Source organism: Seriola dumerili, unplaced genomic scaffold (assembly GCF_002260705.1).
Source record: "Seriola dumerili isolate Sdu_G_001 unplaced genomic scaffold, Sdu_1.0 BDQW01000505.1, whole genome shotgun sequence".
Classification (NCBI taxonomy): domain Eukaryota; kingdom Metazoa; phylum Chordata; class Actinopteri; order Carangiformes; family Carangidae; genus Seriola; species Seriola dumerili.
In genome coordinates, this window is record NW_019174760.1 from 448,457 (window position 1) to 467,900 (window position 19,444).

Consider the following 19,444-nt stretch of genomic DNA (forward strand, 5'->3'; position numbering starts at 1 on the left):
TTTGACTTTTGAGTTTTTCATAATTCTGAGTAACAACTGGTCGGTGAAAACACTGATTTCCATAAAGCATTTTTGTTTGTTGTCGGCAGGTGTGGGCTGTGTGAACCCAGCACCTGGATGGTGTGATATAACCACCATGACATTTTAAAGACGTGTACAACAGATGCCAAAGACTGATACGGAAAACACGAGACTGAGGAAAGTGTCACCTCAAATTACCACGTATTTCAGTCGGATTGGCCGCGTAGCTTTGGAGAGCAGCTTTCAGCAAACAGCTTCTCTGCTCCTCCCTCCGTCCTACAGTTAAGGTGCTGGAAAATCACTGTCTTAACTTTGGTTATTGATTACCTATATCTCTTCCCTGTAGTGGTGGAATATAGGTTATCTTTAGGCCAAAAGGCAGCTGAGAAGGAGTTTTAATTAGACAAAGGTCAAATAAACCGATATACCTCTCCATGGCAACAAAGCAGAGGGAAGATGAATTTATATGTAACTAACAAGGTACATGGCTCAGTTCAAAGTGCCTCAGCACCTACTGGATCCACTCTTACTAAAGAAGCAAGAACAGCTGTAGGACCTGCCTCATAAGTGTCTGCGCAGGAATCAATACTGCAGTGTGTAAATAAAATAAATAAAAGGTCAAAGTGCTTGAAGATTCAATAACCAGCGTGTGAGAAGACACAGAGAGAGCGCTCGAATCAGATACTGAAGCCTCAGCGATCAATTACGTGTGTGTGTGTGTGTGTGTGTGTGTGTGTGTGTGTGTGTGTGTGTGTGTGTGTGTTGTGCAGCTACAGGCAGGAGTCCCAGTGTATCTGCATGTCGTAACTTTCCAGGAAGTCTGTGGAAAAGACACTAGGGGGTGTTTGGGGGCCCAGCGGGGCCAGCGTGGGGGGTTCCTCTTCCCTCGCTCGTCCCATGGTGAGGTCCAACCAATCCATACTGTCCAGCCCTTGCTCGCCCTCAGCGTCCATGCTGAAGGTGTCCATGGGAGACGGGGGATGGTCCAGAATGCTGGGGGTGCACAGCATTTGGCTGTGGAGGTCATCAATCAAAGTCAACAGGCCCCCGGGCTCCACCCCCAGGAGGGGCTTCCCGGTGGTGCTTTCGAGGAAGTCCTCCAGGCGTCCGCTTCCAGGGTTGCTGAGGTGCTGCTTCTCCTCTGTGGTGGCGACCAGAGTCTGAAGCTCAGACTGCAGTGGGGGGGCGGGCAGCGGGGTGTCACAGCTGGGCGGGATGGGGGGTGAGAGCAACAGCTGGAGCGGGGAGGGAGGAGGGGAAGGGGCGGAGGAGTTTGGATTGAGACGGTCCAGAGACGGGTCCGGCGCTGGCGTGAAGGAGGTCGACAGTTCTGTGAGGGGGAAAACACAGATCACCTGAAAATCTCAACATGGCGGTGGGGGCTCACTCCCACTGTAATCAATCAGCATGAGAAACCCTGACAGTGTTATTGCATCTTACCTCCTGTCTGCAAAATGATGTCAATAAAATCATCTTCACGCTCTGTATCCTGAGGACACACACACACACACACACACACACACACACACACACACACACACACACACACACACACACACACACACACACAGAGAGAAGAGCAGCTCATTACCCATCAAATTCAGATAACACACACTGTAACTACATGACATCAGACATCAGACACGGTGTGATGCAATGCTTAATACAAAGGGTACAATAAAAGAAACTCCTCCCCCAAAGGGAAGTATAAATCACACATTTTGGATAATGAACATTGGATCTATGTTGCAGCCCGGTGGAGAGAGGTCTGAATGAAATGGCTTGTTTGTGCACAGACACAATCAGACATGCAGTGCATCATACTTTGTTATCAGGCGACGAGGCAGCCGTCTTAATAGAAGCTGGAGACAGAGGACTAAACAAGATATCCAGACTAGAGCAGACCTCCTGGAGGAAATGACATGAGAGAGACAGAACGAGAAATAAATCATTTTCATTCACTTCCCAAAGCCAGATAAGAGGGGAAAGTTGGATTTTTTTTTTTTTTGTTCTAAAGTTATAATGAAATCCTTCACAGCGTAACTGAATGATACAAGTCACCTTGAGGGATTATCCGTGTCGATTACTTACAGTTTGAGAGGAAGGTGATGAGGTGTTTTTCCCTGAGGGAGCTGAGTCCTGGTCCTGGAAGAAAGGCTGCAGACTGGGCGGCGCAGACAAACACTGAGCAGCTTCCTGCTGCGGTTGGTCCACAGATACATGAAGGCCCCCGCTCTGTGCCTGCATGCAGTTATTACAGAGAGCGGGGGAAATCAGAACTCCTTACAGGGGAACAGTATTCAAGTACTGTGGTCACCAATGTTTCAATTAATCCATTATTAACTATCTATTAATCATTTATTATTGCTGTTTATCCATTACTTCTTAGCTAGTTTCCAATTATCCATTACTTTAAGCTAAGTATCTATTTATTATATTTAACTATGTCATCTCTATTACTTTTAGCTAACAATTTACCCAGCTAACTATCCATTACTTATACCTGCTTTATCCATTTATCCATTACCTTTAGCTAACTATTACAACTGTTTATTGATTATTTTAAGCTAAGTATTTACCCATTATGTTTAAGTATCTTATCTCAATTTTATCTATCACATTTAGCTAACTATTTCAACTCTTTATCGATTACTTTAACCTAAGCTATCACATTTAACCATCTATTACTTTTAGCTAACAACTTATCCAGCTAAGTATTTACCCATTACGTTAGCTATCTGCTCTACCCATTTATCAGTTACCTTTAGCTCACAATTTCAACTGTTTATTGATTACTTTAAGATAAGCTAATCTCATTTAAAACCATTCATCTATTACTTTCAGCAAACACCTCACACCTGCTAACTAGTTTTCACACCTCTCAACATGTGGTGTTCGAGTGTCACAGTTGATTCACAATGTCGATATAAGTTTTAATATAAATCTGAAGTTCTATTTTCTTTTTTTGTTTTCTAATTTAATTGAGCCACTCCACAACCTTTCCCTCGTGTCCCTGAAGCGACTGCAGATACAAGCACCGCCGACACGTACGCTCTCTCCTGCCAAGACTTTCTTAAACTCGCTCTAAACTTTAGCCCGCTGCGAGCTCGGTGTTTAAAATGCCACAGGAGGGTTAAAGACTGCTGATAACAGCAGTATGTACAATCATCAGACACGGCCCCACTAAACCTTGACATTCTACGGGGGATCTGCCCCGGAGACCAAGAGCACATGCACACCTGCGCTCCCCGAGAGATCCTGCGCATCTCAATTAGCCGATGCCGATGGAGCTTTTTGTTCCTTCTCCGTTAAACAGCATAAATCATAGTAATGGAGGATGTCATTAAAGTAATTAGCAAAGCAATAATAATCAGCATCAGGCTAGTGTCAGACACTCTTATCAAGGCCTGCTGTCATTGTCTCAAACAGCATACGTCATTAATTTCCAGCAGTTGTCTTTCACGCTCGTGTTTCCGTCTCTCTCTTACTGCTCCGTTACTGCACTGAGGCTTGGTTGAGAAGAACGTGTACGATGGAGGATCCGTGCAGTTTGTAACAGAAATGAAATGAATATTTAAGATGTTCCTCTGTGCCTTGGTTTGAGGCTTAACATCTGCTGGTCCGTGGCTATTTGCTGGTGGCAGAAATGCTTCTTCTCACAGCTTGTCATAGCTAGCCAGGCAGATAGTTCTGGCTTTATCTTTTGAGGTTTAAAGATTTATGCCCCCAAATACAATAGAGGTGAACACAGATATTCGAGAGATCTCACACAATTTGGATGAAACTGTTGCCACTCTACCGAGGAAATACCCCCAAAGAAACCTGTTGAGTCCTGTAGCATGACCATTTTTTAAATCTTTACACAGCAGGTTAATAATGTAAAAGGTAAACGAGAATCATACTGTCATCTTATACAATGGCATTTCTTCCCAGTACTTCTCTGTCTGCAGCTAGTTTGACTCCGGCCACCGGTGTCTTGATTTACACCTCACCTTTGTGTTTTGTTGTTTCTGGAATCCCATGAGCACGCTCTGTTTGGACTGATCATCGGCTTTGAGCAGCTGGACGGGGTTATGACCTGGGAGCTTAGCCGGAGTCGACTGCAGTCGCTAGTGGAAGAAAAAACAAAAAACACAGTGTGGTAAGTAATTTAAAATAATAAAAAGAATCATAGAATTAAACTTCCTATCCATAATGCAGGTATGACTGACATTAATGCTGCAGGTTGTGTACCTCTAATGTGGTAATTGTGTCACCTGCAAAAATTAAACTCGGCTTTATACAAGAAAAAAAACTGCAGGAAGTGATTTCATGTACCTGAAGGGTGATGTGATTGGTTGCTTTTCCCTCAGGTGCATCAGGACTTTGGTTCTCAGTGATGTGATTGGTCAGTGCAATCAGGAAGTGGTTACCGTTGCTGTCCCTGACCAGGGCCGGGGTGGAGTCAGTCTTAAGGAGATCCAGCGGGAAAGAGGGGGCCGAGGCCGACTGCTGGTTGACGCACTCTGAAGACACCTGTACAAAAACCATCAGTCGCTTTTAGAGGAAGAATCTTGATTCGTGCACATTTGATTCATTTCTTATTTAATTTTTACTTTTATAAAATCCTTCACACAAGAGATCAGTCGATGTTGAGAAGAATATTGTGCTGTAGATACGGTAGAAGTCATTCGTCACCTGTGGCAGCTGCTGCTGCACCTGTTGTTTCTGTTGTATGAGCACCTGTTGTTGCTTCAGGTGTATCTTGGTCTGGATCTGGATCTGTTGTGGTTGTTTACTCTGCTGCTGCTGCTTCATTTGCTGCTGCAACAGCAACTTTTGTTGCTTCATGAGAATCTGTTGCTTGAGCTGCATCTGCTGCTGCTGTTGTCTGGACTGATGGTGCTGTTGTAGCAGCTGCTTCTGCTGCTGCTGTTTGAGCTGCTGCTTGTGAGATTTCCTCTTCCTCTGCTGAGAGAGTTTCTGCAGGTTCTGCTGAGTCTCGGGCGTCGGACGATTGCGGTTCTGCTGCTGGTTGTGAATGTTGTGCTGTTGCTGCAGCAGGAGTTTCTGTATGGCCTGCTGCTGGGCCAGCTGCAGAGCGGTCTGCTGGAGACAGACACGTTGTTCTTGTTTTGTCTGCGGCTTGATGTGCAGCTGAATCTGCTCCCGGGCCTCCTGCGTCTGGGAGTAAGACCGTGGTAATCCACGCGAGTCCAGGGACTCACACACAACCTCCTCTGTCTCCGTGGCCTCCTGTTTGACAGTAACCTTGGTGGCGTCCATGTCACATGATGACGATGAGGTCTGAGGCGAGGAGGGAGGACGACCAGATGAGAGAGACACGCTGGGCTTATCAGGAGGTTCTTGTTTTACTCTTACCAGAACCACTGGCTCCGACACTCGTCCTCCTCTCTTCCCCAGCTCCAGCTGCATCCTCAGCAGCTCCACCAGCCTCTGCTTCTGCCTCAGCATCCTGGTCAACTCCTCGATCTGCTTATCCTTCTCCTGCAGCATCTTGTCTTTGTCAATAGTCAGTAGCGGAGCCGTGGTCGTGGCGGTGGGGGCAGCTGATGACACCGCGCGGTGTTTCTGCAGAGAGAACTGGCAGGGAGCGGGGGTGGAGCACGGGCGCTCCTCTTTAATATTGGCGGGAAGTCGAGCGGCTGATCGTGGCTGAAGACTCAGCTGGGTGAGAGGTGAACTCATCTGGACGCAAAGAGAGAGAGAGAGAAATACAAACAGGTGATCACATACTTACTCATACTTGTGTATTATTGGTTCATACGCAGTAAAACTTAAAATATACTTGACAGTGCTACTTTAAGATTAATATAATAATTAATATAATCGTATTGAAATATACCCTTTTGTTTTTAATATAGACTTGAAATGCAGTATAACCTTAATTTACATACAAATTACAATTTCTGATCGATCTTTATACGCTTATTAATTGTAGTTAATATGATATTATATATGATATTATTATATAATTATGTAATATATAATTATATCATTTGTAGACTATAAGTTTAGTGGAAAGTAAAAAGTCCACATCTTAATGGTGTCTTGCACAGTACTAGCACACTTACATACATTTATCACATTGAACTAGTAAAAAGAAAAGAGAATAATAAAGATTTGGGTTTAATGTATTTTAAGGGGGTTTGATAGAACATGTAAGATCTGATGTAAGTTCCTCGTAGGATGAGTGAAGAATGTCAACGTGCGTCTGGAGTTTTCTGAGATCAACTCAACATCTCACATTCCTACCGTTTCTCCCAGAGGGTCGCCGGTGAAGCCGGGATCCGCCGGACTGATGGCGGCCGGCGGCCGGTCAGAGAGGGCGAGGGAGACGGGTGGCGGTGACGCGGCGCCACCGCAGGTCATGAGCTGCTGAGGAGTGGCTACAGGCGGCGTCCCACCGCTGCCTTCATCAGCTGCACACAGATCAGCACAGAGTGACGTGAGAGGCAGGAAACAGGTTTTTGAAGAAGCGATTTATCCATGAAAAATCAACTGAATAGCTGCTGCAGAGGGAAGCGCCTTGACTGAACACATAATTCTGGGATTGACTGACTGACCTGTCAGAGAGGACGTGCGCCGGCACTGAAACTCAAACTGTTGTGCTGTGTTGTTGTTGTTGCTGCTGCTGCTGATGCTGGAGGATGCAGCACTTTTGGAGGATCTCCCGGCTGCTTCGGCCCCTGGCCCTGCGGCACCCCCTGCTGTCGGAGAGGGGGTAGTGTCGCCGCCTCTGTTCAGCTCCTGGTAGGTCCTCAGCCTCTCGATGAGGTCGTTCTTGGTGCCGGAGACCGGCAAGCTACGCAGCTTCAACTGGCACTTCAGCTCCACCACCTGACAGGAGACGGAGTGAGAGAGGAATTGAGTTTGAAGGACGAGCGAGCGAGCGGAGGCGAAGAGAGGAGGATAAATATGAGAGGAAAATTGAAAAGGATCAAAGGGAAAAGGAAGGGAGAAAACAAAAAGACAGAGTAATCCATCACTGTCTCTCAGTCTGTCAGCTGGGTCGACAGGACACTTAGCAATGACAAAGTTTAGCTAACAAAGGATCTTTTAAATACATCGACTTCCATCCACCAGTTACTCCATCCACTCAACAGCTAGCAGACATCAGACAGAGCGGTTCATTCACAGTGACACATGCATACTGATACACGGCGTCCAACCATCACCACTGCTGCCTAGTCCGGAGAGGGAGACGTGAGGGACGATGGGGGACAATGATCTGACCTTCAGCTCGTCCAGGTTCGGAGGCAGAGACACCGGTTTGGTCCCAGCGGGAGGAGCGGAGCTTTGATGGCTGTGAACGCTCTGGGCAGAGGCGGACGCTGAGGGGGCGGCGAGAGGTCGAGGCGGGGAGGAGGCGGTCGTGGAATTGGAGGAAGAAGAAGAAGATGGCTGCTGATTCTTCTGGAGTCTGTCGGGGCAGAAAGGCAGAGGGAGGGCGTCAGCTCCTGGAGACGAAGGCCGTATTAAACTCCCCCGACCTCACGGAGCGGCGAGCAGCGGCTGTCTCATACTCACTTGGCTGGAGCCGGCAGGATGGCCTGGTAGTTGTAGTGCTGCTGCTGCTGACTGAGGATCTGCAGCTGCAGGAAAAGCTGCTGCTGCTGCAGGATTTTGGCGTAAGGGGAATCCAGATGGGGAAGAGGCTCTTTATCTCCCTTCTGGTCGGGGGGGATGTACTGATGGTACTTTAACTTCTTTATCTAGAAAGCGGCACATTAACGATAAAACAGATCATTATTTCAGAACTACGTCGCTGCTTCCTGTTATGTTTGCATCGTGTAAACACAGGAAATCTACCTTTGGCTTGTTGTCCTTGGGTTTCTTGTGTCTCTGCGCAGAGCGCTCAGAGGTCGGTTTAGGCTGCGACTAAAAACAAACAGGAGTAATGCTGAAAACTGCAGCGTAAACATGAATGTGATGTCACAACAACAAAGACCTTTAAAGCTGCGTTAACATTTATTTTCACCAGCTGGGGGCAGAGCAGCGTTCATGAATGAATCTCCACATCTGCTCGACTTTAACTTTATTTATAGAAGCTTTAAATCTGAGCACCAACAGACACCAGCCTACCTTCATCTGAGAGGTGGCGCCCATCTTCTGGACAGATGGCGTTGCCGTCCCATTGGTCAGCGTCAGCGAGGGGGAGGATCCGGAGAGCGGTGGGAGAGACGGAGCTGGAGGAGGGGCCTGATTGAGAAGATTCAAACATACTCTGACTATGGCACAGTATCATTACAATCTTGCATCCATGTGCACAGCATCATGTCGGCCATCTTCTCTGCAGAGGGGTCGTACCTGCGCAGGAGACGGGACGCCGCTCCCTGCCACAGTCTCCGGGGGAGACGGCAGCGGCGCCTGACCCAGAGGCGACTCCCGGCCTCCCGGCTGTTCTGGAGACAGACTGTCATTACTGTCCTCATCACATGATGAGTTATCACCTGAAGCCTTAGGAAACCGTGTCTCTGTGAGGGGGCGGGGGAGGCGGGGGAGGGGGGGAGAGAATCAATATTTAGACAAACAAAAACATAGAAATGTGTCCGCCCAGCTGAGACGATCAGCAGCGTCTCCTCTTCACGTGCAGCTACACATCGCTGCATGTGTGTCAGTGCTTCTCCGACTGTGTGAAATACTACAAACAACGCACGCAGCGAGCGTCCTCTCTCCTCGCTCTGCTCCAGAACTGTCAACCGCTGCCGAGCGGCCCACAGACCCGTCCTGCCTGCGCGCACGTCACGCCCCCGGGAGACGCCGTCACGCCGCTTTTATAGAATAAAGATGATACCTTTGGTTTGGTGAGGATGAGCCACGCTGTATCCCACTGATAGCTGGAATATTTCTAAATTCTCTTCCAGCACAGGCAAATAAATCCAGCCTCCTCATCCACGCCGTGACAGACGGCGTCTCTCGGAGGAATGACGTGACACTGAGAAATCTGGAGCATCATGTGTGTAATTTATGCTGTAAATGCATTAACTGTTAATAATGTCAAGGTTCCTCGTGCTCATCACGTGCTCCTGATAATATTCTCTTTACAAAATGTTTTTCATGAGATAAAAATGGAAAAGCAAAAACATCAGGAAAAGTATGCAAAGAATCAAAGCAGGGGTCCTGCTGCTAATTTTCCCAGAGGGATATCATATAATCATTTCATTATTATGCAGACTTATGAGTCTTTACAGGGATTTAAGGAATGAAGGAACCTGCTCGGATCCCTGGACGAGCACAGAGACTCTTCTTCTGGAGGTGTGTTATTTAATTACAGGAGCTGCTCTGAGCTGCAGCCGTTCATTTACCATCAGCAGGCGACGATGAAGAGACAACATGGGGCTGATTTAATACCCTCGGATCCAATAATGTGATGACTCCCCCACCGCTGCGCCGCGCCGGTGTGTGTGTGTGTGTGTGTCTTTGCATGTCAACACTGTGTAACTCTCGTGTTCCTGGCGCTCCTACAGTAAGCGACGCTGATGCCGTTTGTGATTATTGTGACGCGGTGACAGATAATCCACTGACGCCGTATGTTATTGGATCTCAGGGATCTTCCCGCCGCACATCAGTCGAGCAGCCGGACCCAGCGTCTCTGATGTCACCCTCTGACGTCCGACAGCGCGGCCTCCGGACCACAGGTGCACAGGAAAAGTGCAACACTCCTGCTCCTTTGTTTCTTTTATTGTTGATGTTGTAATGGAACCGGATGAAACCAGGGTCATTATGTCAAATTACAACAGAGAGAAATCACATTCACTCATTTAGAGTCCCACCTCTTCAATTAGTGTGTAACTCTCCTAATAAAAGATAATGGGTTTTTATTAACAGACACTGTGGCTATTTAAAACCGACAGCAAAGAGAGGAAGAGATGTCTTTACTCCCTCGCTCTGCGTCCGTCAGGCGGGGATGAGAGGGCGTGCATGATTTACTAAATCCCGCTTTAACCTTTCTAAACCCACAGCGGCGGCTGTTCCGAGCGTCGACGCTCAGGTGTGTCAACACTGATGTTTGTGCACAGCTGAGGTTCCTGAGCGCCGACGTCAGGGTGTTCAGGAGAGCTGGAGGAGGGGGCCGGGAGGGACACCCTGTCAAAGCGTGGGTGTGTTGTGATATATTACACATTTGAGTTTATATTACGTCTCCCTCCTTCTACACACAGGGGGAGTTTTGTTTAAAGCTGCATCCACAAGTTGTTGGCCACTAGGGGGCAGGAAGGCAACAACAAACAGATTTTAATTGGCCACTGTGAAATAAAGTTTAATAAAGTTGTTAAAGCCAAAACGTTAGGAAACACTGTGTTTCCCCAACACTCACTCGTCCTCCAGCTCAGTTTTCTACAGATTAAAGATGAGTTCATGCTTTTAAGTCTCATTTGTTCATTATGATAAAAAAATGAGACTTTAAAAGAGACAAACAATAATAAATGAACAGCTGTGGACTGAAGGAGAGCATGAATACAACCCCTCCTGTCTGTGCTCCTCCAGCTGTTCTGCACGCCGCTCGTGTTATTGGTGCTGGAGGTGAAGAGGCCCGTGATTGGCTTTTTGTAATCGATCATAAACAACTCAGCGCTCGTCGTTGAGCTTATAATTGGCTACAAGTCATCGCGAGAGGAGTTCATTGAAGTCCGGCTGAGAGCGGCAACAAACCAGGAAACGATTCGCTCGTAGAAACTTGAATGGATTTACATTTTTCATCCAGACACCCTGTGGGAGGAAGTGAGTCTATCCTGTGTGTTCGAGCCCATTTTTCTTTTCCAAACATGGTTGAAACTTGCTTCTGTGTGTAACACAAAAAACACGCACTCACCTATGATGGCCTGTTTAATACTGGAGTGCACAGGCAGGATGTTTTTGTGGATCAGCTCCATGGGTCCCGGCCGGTGGGAGATCTTGTCGTTCAGATCATCGGCGATGCGAGCTCTCTTCAGCTGCAGCTGCTTGGCCTGCAGGGACGGCTCAGCTGACGTCTCTGGAAGAACGCACGCCACAAAAGATTGGAAACGTTTTACCACTGTGTTAAAATAAAAAAAGCAGGAGGCGCTGTGTGGCACTGACCCTCCAGGATGTGCATCCGGATCAGCTCAGATCGCTCCGGGCGACTCCTGATCTTCCTCTTCAGGTAGTCCTCAGTCTGGAGAAAGAGAGGGAACAATGATTAAACCACATCCTCATTTTCCATAATTCATTTTCTCACTAACATTTCCTCTGACCATGAGCTTCTTTTAACTTCAGTCCTTTGCAGACGTCGTCACCTGCATCACTATCATCTTCCCCCCGGGTTACCCATGGTGGCGTATGTTTCTCCATTCACTGTACGTATCCAGTAACCATCATTTACCCATTACTGTCAGTGTTAATCAATGATCTTATTGAAACATTTATCTGTTACCTGTTTATCCATTAACAGCTGATCCATTCAACTGTTTAACTCGTCCGTGACGTTTAGATTTCTCCTTTAACCATCTGGTTTTAGCGAAATATTTGATCTGTTTATCCATTACTAGTGAATTACTTCAATAATCTAAATGATCCATGACTTAAAGCGATCTATTTGAATCATTTATCCATTACTTTGAGCTTATATATATTTATGCAAATTATATGTAGATTTTCTTCAGATGTAGTTGAGTTACTCCACATTTTTTCCACAAACCATCCAAACAACTGCAGCCGTGACCCCTGGAGTAAAAGGAGTAAAAGTGCCGCCGTTGGAAATTCCTGCTTTGGTGGATACTTTAATATTTTGCACTAGTATTAACTTTCTTTAATTCTCTCTTCCTGCTTTTCTTCTATGTCACGTGATCATTCAGGAGTCTCTGTGACGGGGAAGATTCGAGGAGCGCCGCACTCACCCGGGCTCGTTCCAGGCTCCGTCTCTGCTCGTGGAAGGCGGCTGAACTTTTCAGTGCTTGAGGAATAAAGAGAGAAGAAGTGGAGAGAGAGAGAGAGAGAGAGAGAGAGAGAGAGAGAGAGAGATGGGGCATTAACATAGCAGTGTGTACATTCACTCCTCTGAGGGAGAATGGGGCAGAATGGCTGTGAACGTCTCTCTGCTCCCTCAGTCGGGTTTCAGCTCAGTGTGAATGGGTTTACTGATGGCGAGGATTATTGCTCTTACATTGCCAAAGCTTTTTCCTTTCTCACATCTGAGTGGCGTGTCAGTGAACTCGCTGTCGCTGTATGGTTTCTCATGCTCATGAGCCACAGGCTCTGTGAAAGGCCGAGATTCACAAGGTCGAGGGAGAAACCTAACGAGACGGAGTCCGGTCCGACGAGCCTCTCTGCGGCAGGAGACTTTACGGACTCTGTTCAGCTTTCGCACATGACTCAAGCAAGACTTCCTGTGGGCTTATGATTATGCAAAAACCCGGGGATTAGTGGTACTGGAAACCTAAAAGCCTAAAGGGCTGCGATGACACCAACATGCTGAGTTAAATTCAGCATATCGGCGCAGGCTTTACGGTTCAGCATTATGGCTGAAAACAAAAGAGAATCTCTAACTGTTAAATCATGTTATATCACATGTACGAAGACGTGTTCAGGCAGGTTATTGAGAAGAATCTAAATATAACTTTAATGAATGAATGACACTTCTAAAATCTGCTTTCTCTAAAACCGATTTGAGATCTTCTCTGCTCACGGAGATTTCTCAGATACAGCGGCAGTTAAAGGAGCGGAAAGTTACTGAGGAAGTAAAATTAGATAAAATATCTGTTTAAACATCTTGACCACGTTTCGCAGACGGATTAAAGAGCGAACCGGAGCCTCCGATTCTCCAATGAGACATTTCAAGCTGCTGCTTTTCACGCCTCTGACAGTTCGGACCGTTCTTCATCACGAAGGTAAAAAACATTAAAGCAAAAATGTTCCAAATACTCGGGACAGAAGAAGCTTCACGGTGGACGCAGCTAAAGTAACAGCAGGTAAAGTGTCAGCATCTCAACACAGTCATCCACAGTACATGCACCAAACCAGAGGAAGACACGTTACTGAGGTCCTCTTTATTTAGTCTGTTGATTATTTGTGACGTTCTGCTGGAAAGTAAATCTTCTTCCTTTTATTGATGGAAAAGAAAAACTCAAAATAAAATGAACTTGCTGCAACAGGGATCTTAACAGAAGAGTTATCTGGTTAGTTTGTGTTTTGGTTCTTGAATTCAGTAACTGACCGTCGACCCTGGTGCAACTCTGGGGAGATATCAAGGTGTGACAACGTCAGGTGGCCTGTGTGTGATGTGTGGGCCTTTGTACTTCCACTGTAGGACATTATCATCATCATGTTGAACGTACAGACAGGACGTCGGCCGAGCAGCGGGACGAACGCCACCCCAAACTGAGTGCACGCTTTAATCGCCGGACACCAGACACTTGTCAGGAAGTAAACACCCTCAAATTACAGGAGAGAGTCAGCACCTTTAATTCCACAGTCACAGTTTCATTTCAGATCTGACCGTGACGCTGCCTTAACACTTTCTGACTGCACTGTACACACACACACGCACACACACGCACACACACTTCCTGCACATACACACCAGCAGTGTGACTGGATTAGCAACCCCGGGGCAAGACCGCTGGTACCTGCTCAAGCCTCAGTTCACGTCGCTGAGCACTGTCACGCTGCTGGGACACACTCACTCCTGCGAACCCCCGGGGGACATCAACCCTCCTAAACCTCTCACCCATCCACAGGGGGGTCGTGTGGTCTCCCTGAGGGCGTATGAACCTGCCTGTCAATCAGCTACATGGGGAATAAGCAGTGGGATGGAGGGAAGGAAGGAAGGAGGGATGGATGGATGAGCACAGAGTAAGGTTTTGGGAAGCAGCAGCAGAAAAGATAGAAATGGGGAGGAAGAAGATGGAGAACCAGAAAAGGAGGGAAGACGAGGAGTGGAGATAAACGGAGAGAGGCAGCTGGAAGAGAAATGGAACAACAGACCGACGGGCAAACGAAGGGGAGGAAATGGAGGGTGGTGGGATGAGGTCAGAGAGGAAAGACCTCGTTATGTGCACGAGCGGCTCCATCACGGCTTCTTCACCCTGCTGGAGCTAAGCAGCATCGCTTCTCTCTCTTCCACCTCCACCAGGAAACAGAAAACCTGGTTCTTATACACGTGCACAACTCACCGACTCACCGACTCACAACTAAAGCAGAGCAAAGAAACCGTCTCTCCAGCCATCAGAGTCACTAGGGCAGATTTACCTCAACGCTCTGCAGACATAATAATAATAATAATATAATAATGCAGACATGGAGAAAACGGCCTGAGACCTCGCAGGGTCATTAATCCACCTGTAGTGAAGTTTATCCTCATGAATCAGCAGTTACTTTGCCATTATCACAGTCTAAACTTATGAGCATTAAACAAGTATTAAAGCTTCTCACTCTGTGTTTACTTCAAAAACACTTTACAGAAATAACAGAGACTCCGTCTCTTTCTGCTCTTTTCTTTTGCTTTTACTAACATGTGTTTGGAAATAACTGACACCCACGTGTAGATGAGCATAAAGTGAGAAACCTCAAGTATTTCTTTATGCATTTGTGTTTTTCTTTGAAGGGTATAAATATCATAGTGTGACACCAGTGGAAGGTATCACACAGGGCTTAGTATAGCACTGTGTCGAAATAAACACTCACCGCTAAACACGCAGCTGCAGACACACACACACAGATCAGGTGACAGGCCACGAAGATTACAATCAGCAAATTCTCATAAAAAAATTAAATAAAAAATAAAGGCAGGTGAAGGAAATGAAGAAATGCCGCTCAAACACTGCAAACAGAACAAGAACTGTCACTGGGATTGTTACAAGGCCTCTGTTAGCACGCTACGAGCTAATAGCAAAGAAAAATAAAAAGTTTTCATGAATCTGAAAGAAAGCAGGACGGAGAATAGAGAAGGGAAATAAAAAAATAAAAAATCAATGACAGGCAGATGAATGGAGAGAGAGAGAGAGAGAGAGAGAGAGAGAGAGAGAAAGCTTATGTGGCTGCTTGTGAGATGATGGGGGGAGGGAGGAGGAGGGAGGGAGGGGGAGGGAGGGCACTTCCTCTGAGGTCTGATGTTTTATGAAAGAAGAGGATGTGGTGTAGTGAGAAGTATTCTGATGAGTAAAGGGAAGATAGAAAACACACACCGAAGTGGATGAAAAGGTGAAAAGACGGCGAGAGGAACGGACCGAAGGGAAGAGGTCAAAGGTCAGGAGATAAAGTGCAGAGTGCAGAGAGTGAAACGACAGTGTAAAACAGAGAGAGAGAGAGAGAGAGAGAGGGAAGGATGAAGCGAGGACGGAGAGGCTGTAGCACACAGGAGACAGGAAAGAAGAAGAAGAAGAAGAAGAAGAAGAAGGAGAGGAGGAGGGAAGACTTGAGGATGAGGAGGAGGGAGTCGGAGAGATGTTGTGATGTCACTCGTCCCCCTGCCTTCCGTCCCCGTCAGGGACCGAATGGACAATACGATAAAGGTCACGTGGCGGGCGATGGCAGCTGAAATGTCAGTGACTGATGGTCCGGCCTCACTCTGACCTTCACAGAACTAAAGTCCTGTTTTTAAGTCAACAGGGGGATTTTTTACGCATCAAAGTCTGTTTTACGGCTCCTGAAAAAAAGTTGCGTAAAGCCTTTGACTGCTCCACGGGGAGCGGGGCGAGATCTGACAAACCGCCTCAGGTGATGTCACCAGAGGCGGCGTCGGTTGAGGAGTTAGAAAGACGTGGGCTCGGCGTTAACCCCCTCCTCATCTCTGCTTCAGGCTACTAGCATAACACAAACGAATGTCCGACCCAAAGCTCAGCCAGTCAAGTTGGACTGTGGGTAATGTAGGCACCAGGATGCACCAGCATTTCTGACCCATGACCTAAACTTGTGCCACGTTCAAAGGGAACGATCGGCAGCCGACTCTTCTGTGGCGTCCCGCTGGATCACCTGCGTGTACAGTGACGGCTCAGTCCCACCGACAGCGGCCCAGGCTTGAATCCGCCTTTCCTGCCTCTCTCTCTCTCTCACTGGTTTTCAAAATAAAAGGCAAAAACCGCCCACAAAATCGGATCTTTCAGGAAAATGTGTCGTGGTTACAACTCGGATATTCACATGCACACTATTTACAGATGTGACAACAACCGTCACACCTCCAGGTCCTGCAGCTTGAAGTTCGGCCTCCAGCTGATGAGAGCGACTACGCAGCCGACCTTCTCCATCACGTGACCCTCATCACGTCTCAGGCCTCCTCTGAAACCAAACGTTTTCATCAGCCAGTTCCTTCACAGAGGTCCGGCAGAAGTCAAGACACGAAAGCCGTGATGACACTTCCTCTGGTCACGCTCGGCCTTCATCGCCGCTGCAAAACCGTCTCTCTCTCTCTCTCTCTCTCTCTCTTACACCAGCACGTATATGCTCCCTACACGGATAATAAGAAACTCAGCCGTACAGTTTGTCCCCCTCACCGTTAACGATGGTAAAATTTTACTTTGGATCTTTTCCTTTTACCGTCGCCCTCCCGCCGTGCTGTCCCAGCAGATAAGACCTGGGTGTTGTATTGTAACGGCTATAAAAAGAAAAACAGTCTGTGTGTGTATTTGTGATGCTGAACAGAATATAACCCTGCAAACAGCAAGGTGGACTGATAAAACAGTTCCCATAAACAGTTTTCAGGCAGCTTATTAAAGCCTTCACCACAACTAGCAGATAAGACGCACAGCACACCGCACTTCCTGTGTGACAATGTATGAAAAATTGAAATTGAATAAGCTGTGAGACTATTGTGAGACCAACTATGAACTTCAGTATTTGTGGAAATGAACTGTGCTGAAGTTCATTCAGCAACACGGGATTAGTATTGATTCTGTAGGCGAGTTATTCGCAGCTGTTCTCTCATAATAAAAATGATGTTCCTGCTGTTCCTACAGTGACTTGCTGTCTAACAAAATCTGACGTTCTGTTGAATTGAATGGATGCAACAGAAGAGAAGTCACGTTGGGGCGAACCTGAACGCTGCGAGTTCGACGCTGCGAGAGGAAAACTTTGAATCAGATAAGAGGCGGCGAGCGGATGTTCACGGTGGCAGTTGAAGTGTGACCTCGCTTCACCTTTACTTTGTAGACTGAAACTGCTGCCTGCTGGGAGACGGTGGCACTGTCTGAACCAGAATCTAAACTGCTGAGGGGTAAAAAAAAAAAGAAAAAAAGAACTGAAGCGACACAACAGGTTCTCACAGGCAGAGATCGCCGCCGACCGAATGACGAACCTCAGCTTCAGCTCGCGGTTCCAGCACCGCGAGCTGAAGCTGATGCAGTTCAACACGACGGCCCCTCGTTAACGTTACATGTTCATGTTTAGTTGAAACTGTTTACGGGGCTGTTCGTTTCACTTACTTACACGACATGTCGGAGAATGTTGAATCGTCTTGTATCAGACTGAGACGTGCATCTAATCTTTAATCTGCCCTCATTAGCCACCTAGCTCGTGAAGCTAAAGCTGCAATGTGTTAAGTTTTAATGTTTTCTGTTGGTATTCCCTCTCTGTAAACTATTCCCTGCTCTTTACTCAAGTGTTGATCTCCCACTCAGCTGGACGATAAAGTTGTATTGTAGAAAATGAATCTGCAGCTATGAAACAACCTTAAAGTCATTTCCTAAGAATAAATGAAACCTGTGTGTCCAGACTCTCAGACGTCAAGATCTGACGCTCTGCTTCCTCATACTGAACTGGATCTCTTTGGGATTTGGACAGTTGGTTCAGTAAAAAGATTCACTTTGTGAAATTAAAGGCATTTTTACGATATAGTGGCATTTTACAGCCAAAAAAATAAAATAACAGGCAGATTTCTCAACCTTGAAAACAGTGGCTACAGCTTTATATCAGCTGTGTCTATGTGTTTATCTCGTGAAAGGCTGGAAAAGCCAACTTTTAAAAAAATATATAATAATTAACAATTATTAAACTAAATACGTTGAACCGAAAAGTTACAGTAAAGTTGCCGACAGGCTTAATGTTCTGTCCTCTGTCTGTTCTCACTTCATTATCACACTGTTTGTCTTTGAATTAAAATTTTACATGACTGAATGAAGAGTTAAAAATTCACCTGGCAACATATTTCTCAACAACATCATGTTGCTGTCTACTCACGCGGCATGATTCCCTGGTTGACCAACTCTTCTCTCGTCCGTCTCTGTTGCAGCTTCAGCTGGAGGACTGAACAGCAGGACGGACACAGACAGACAAACAGGAAGAGAAGCAAAAGTCGGTCACGGCAGAAGAATGAATGGAGCGCATCATCATCATCATCATCATCATCATCATCATCGTCAAAGCGCCTGCGAGTGAAACGTGGAAGTGACAGAAGTGAGAAATAACAGTCGGAGGAACTCAGAGAGGTTTTTATCTACCCTGTTAGCTGATCGAATGTGTGGCTCTGTGAGAAGACGTGCGAAAGTTATGTCACAAACTACAAAAGGGGGAAACACACACACACACACACACACACACAGATGAACCGACAGTTTCCTGTTTCAAGTGTTTGACACACACCTTACTGCTGCATTCATCACTTCTCATCACTGGAGACATAAAAAGTGACAAAGACAGATAAAGGAGATAAAGAGATATAAGACTTGCATTATTTCAATATAACTTTAATTATCCTGCTTTTTATTCATTTGAATTATTTATGCCACTTTGTATTTGAGAGAAAGCTCAGACACTTCAGGACACCATCTAACTCCTGCAGGTAAGCGAGCTCTGACTCACCACGGCCTCAGCCTCCCTCACGTCTTCTCAGAAAAACAAGAAAACATAAGTGCAGCACGTCTGAGGACTGAACTCCCAGGATGAAAATGTGAATTGACAGGAAACGATCTTGTGCAGATCTGCAGCTCTATCTGGGTCATGAAATCAGCATTAAGGTGTAACAGAATACGGTGCCTGGAGGCATTTTTTGGGCAGAGGGCTCTTTGTGTCACACACCCTGACCATGTGCACTCGCTACATTAGCTCACACGTTAGCACTGCAGAGCTGTGGCTGAGGTGTTGCACAGTGTAAACCATACGCTGCGTTCACACACGTTTTTACTCGGTAATATTCAATTACAACAACAGTTGAGTGAGTGCACAAATCTCTCTCTCTCTCTCTCTCTCTCTCTCCTCTGATGTGAGACACATAGCGTACAGACCCCGCTCCCCTCACTGCCGGATCATTATGTCTGATCAGAGCTGAGGTCAAAGGTCAAATCTATAAGGTCAGAATTTACTGCTGTACCTCCTGGGCTGAAGTCAATCGCCCCGATGACATTCAAAGTGTATCTCATCTTTCCACGACACAGCGTTTCTACGCCATGGGCTCACACCCCACTGGGCGTCACTTGATCAACAGAGTCTGAGTCTCTCTTCTGATTGGCTGACTGTTTCCTGAGTGATCCAATAA

The 19,444-nt window shown here is 46.6% G+C and overlaps 1 protein-coding gene across 1 annotated transcript; it reads right to left on the reverse strand.

The window, feature by feature from the left end:
- Positions 1-791: 791 nt before the first annotated feature.
- LOC111235510 (MKL/myocardin-like protein 1) lies at positions 792-18,216 on the reverse strand. The gene is made up of 17 exons (XM_022763965.1): positions 18,151-18,216; positions 11,880-11,935; positions 11,083-11,158; positions 10,835-10,996; positions 8,332-8,498; positions 8,107-8,223; positions 7,834-7,902; positions 7,557-7,736; positions 7,258-7,425; positions 6,588-6,861; positions 6,277-6,443; positions 5,016-5,709; positions 4,339-4,526; positions 4,014-4,130; positions 2,113-2,262; positions 1,462-1,468; positions 792-1,351 (listed from the first exon to the last, which is right to left on the reverse strand). Exons 1-17 carry the CDS (start codon positions 18,155-18,157, stop codon positions 792-794), a joined length of 3,159 nt encoding a protein of 1,052 aa, XP_022619686.1. The 5' UTR covers positions 18,158-18,216.
- Between the last annotated feature and the right edge of the window lie 1,228 nt (positions 18,217-19,444).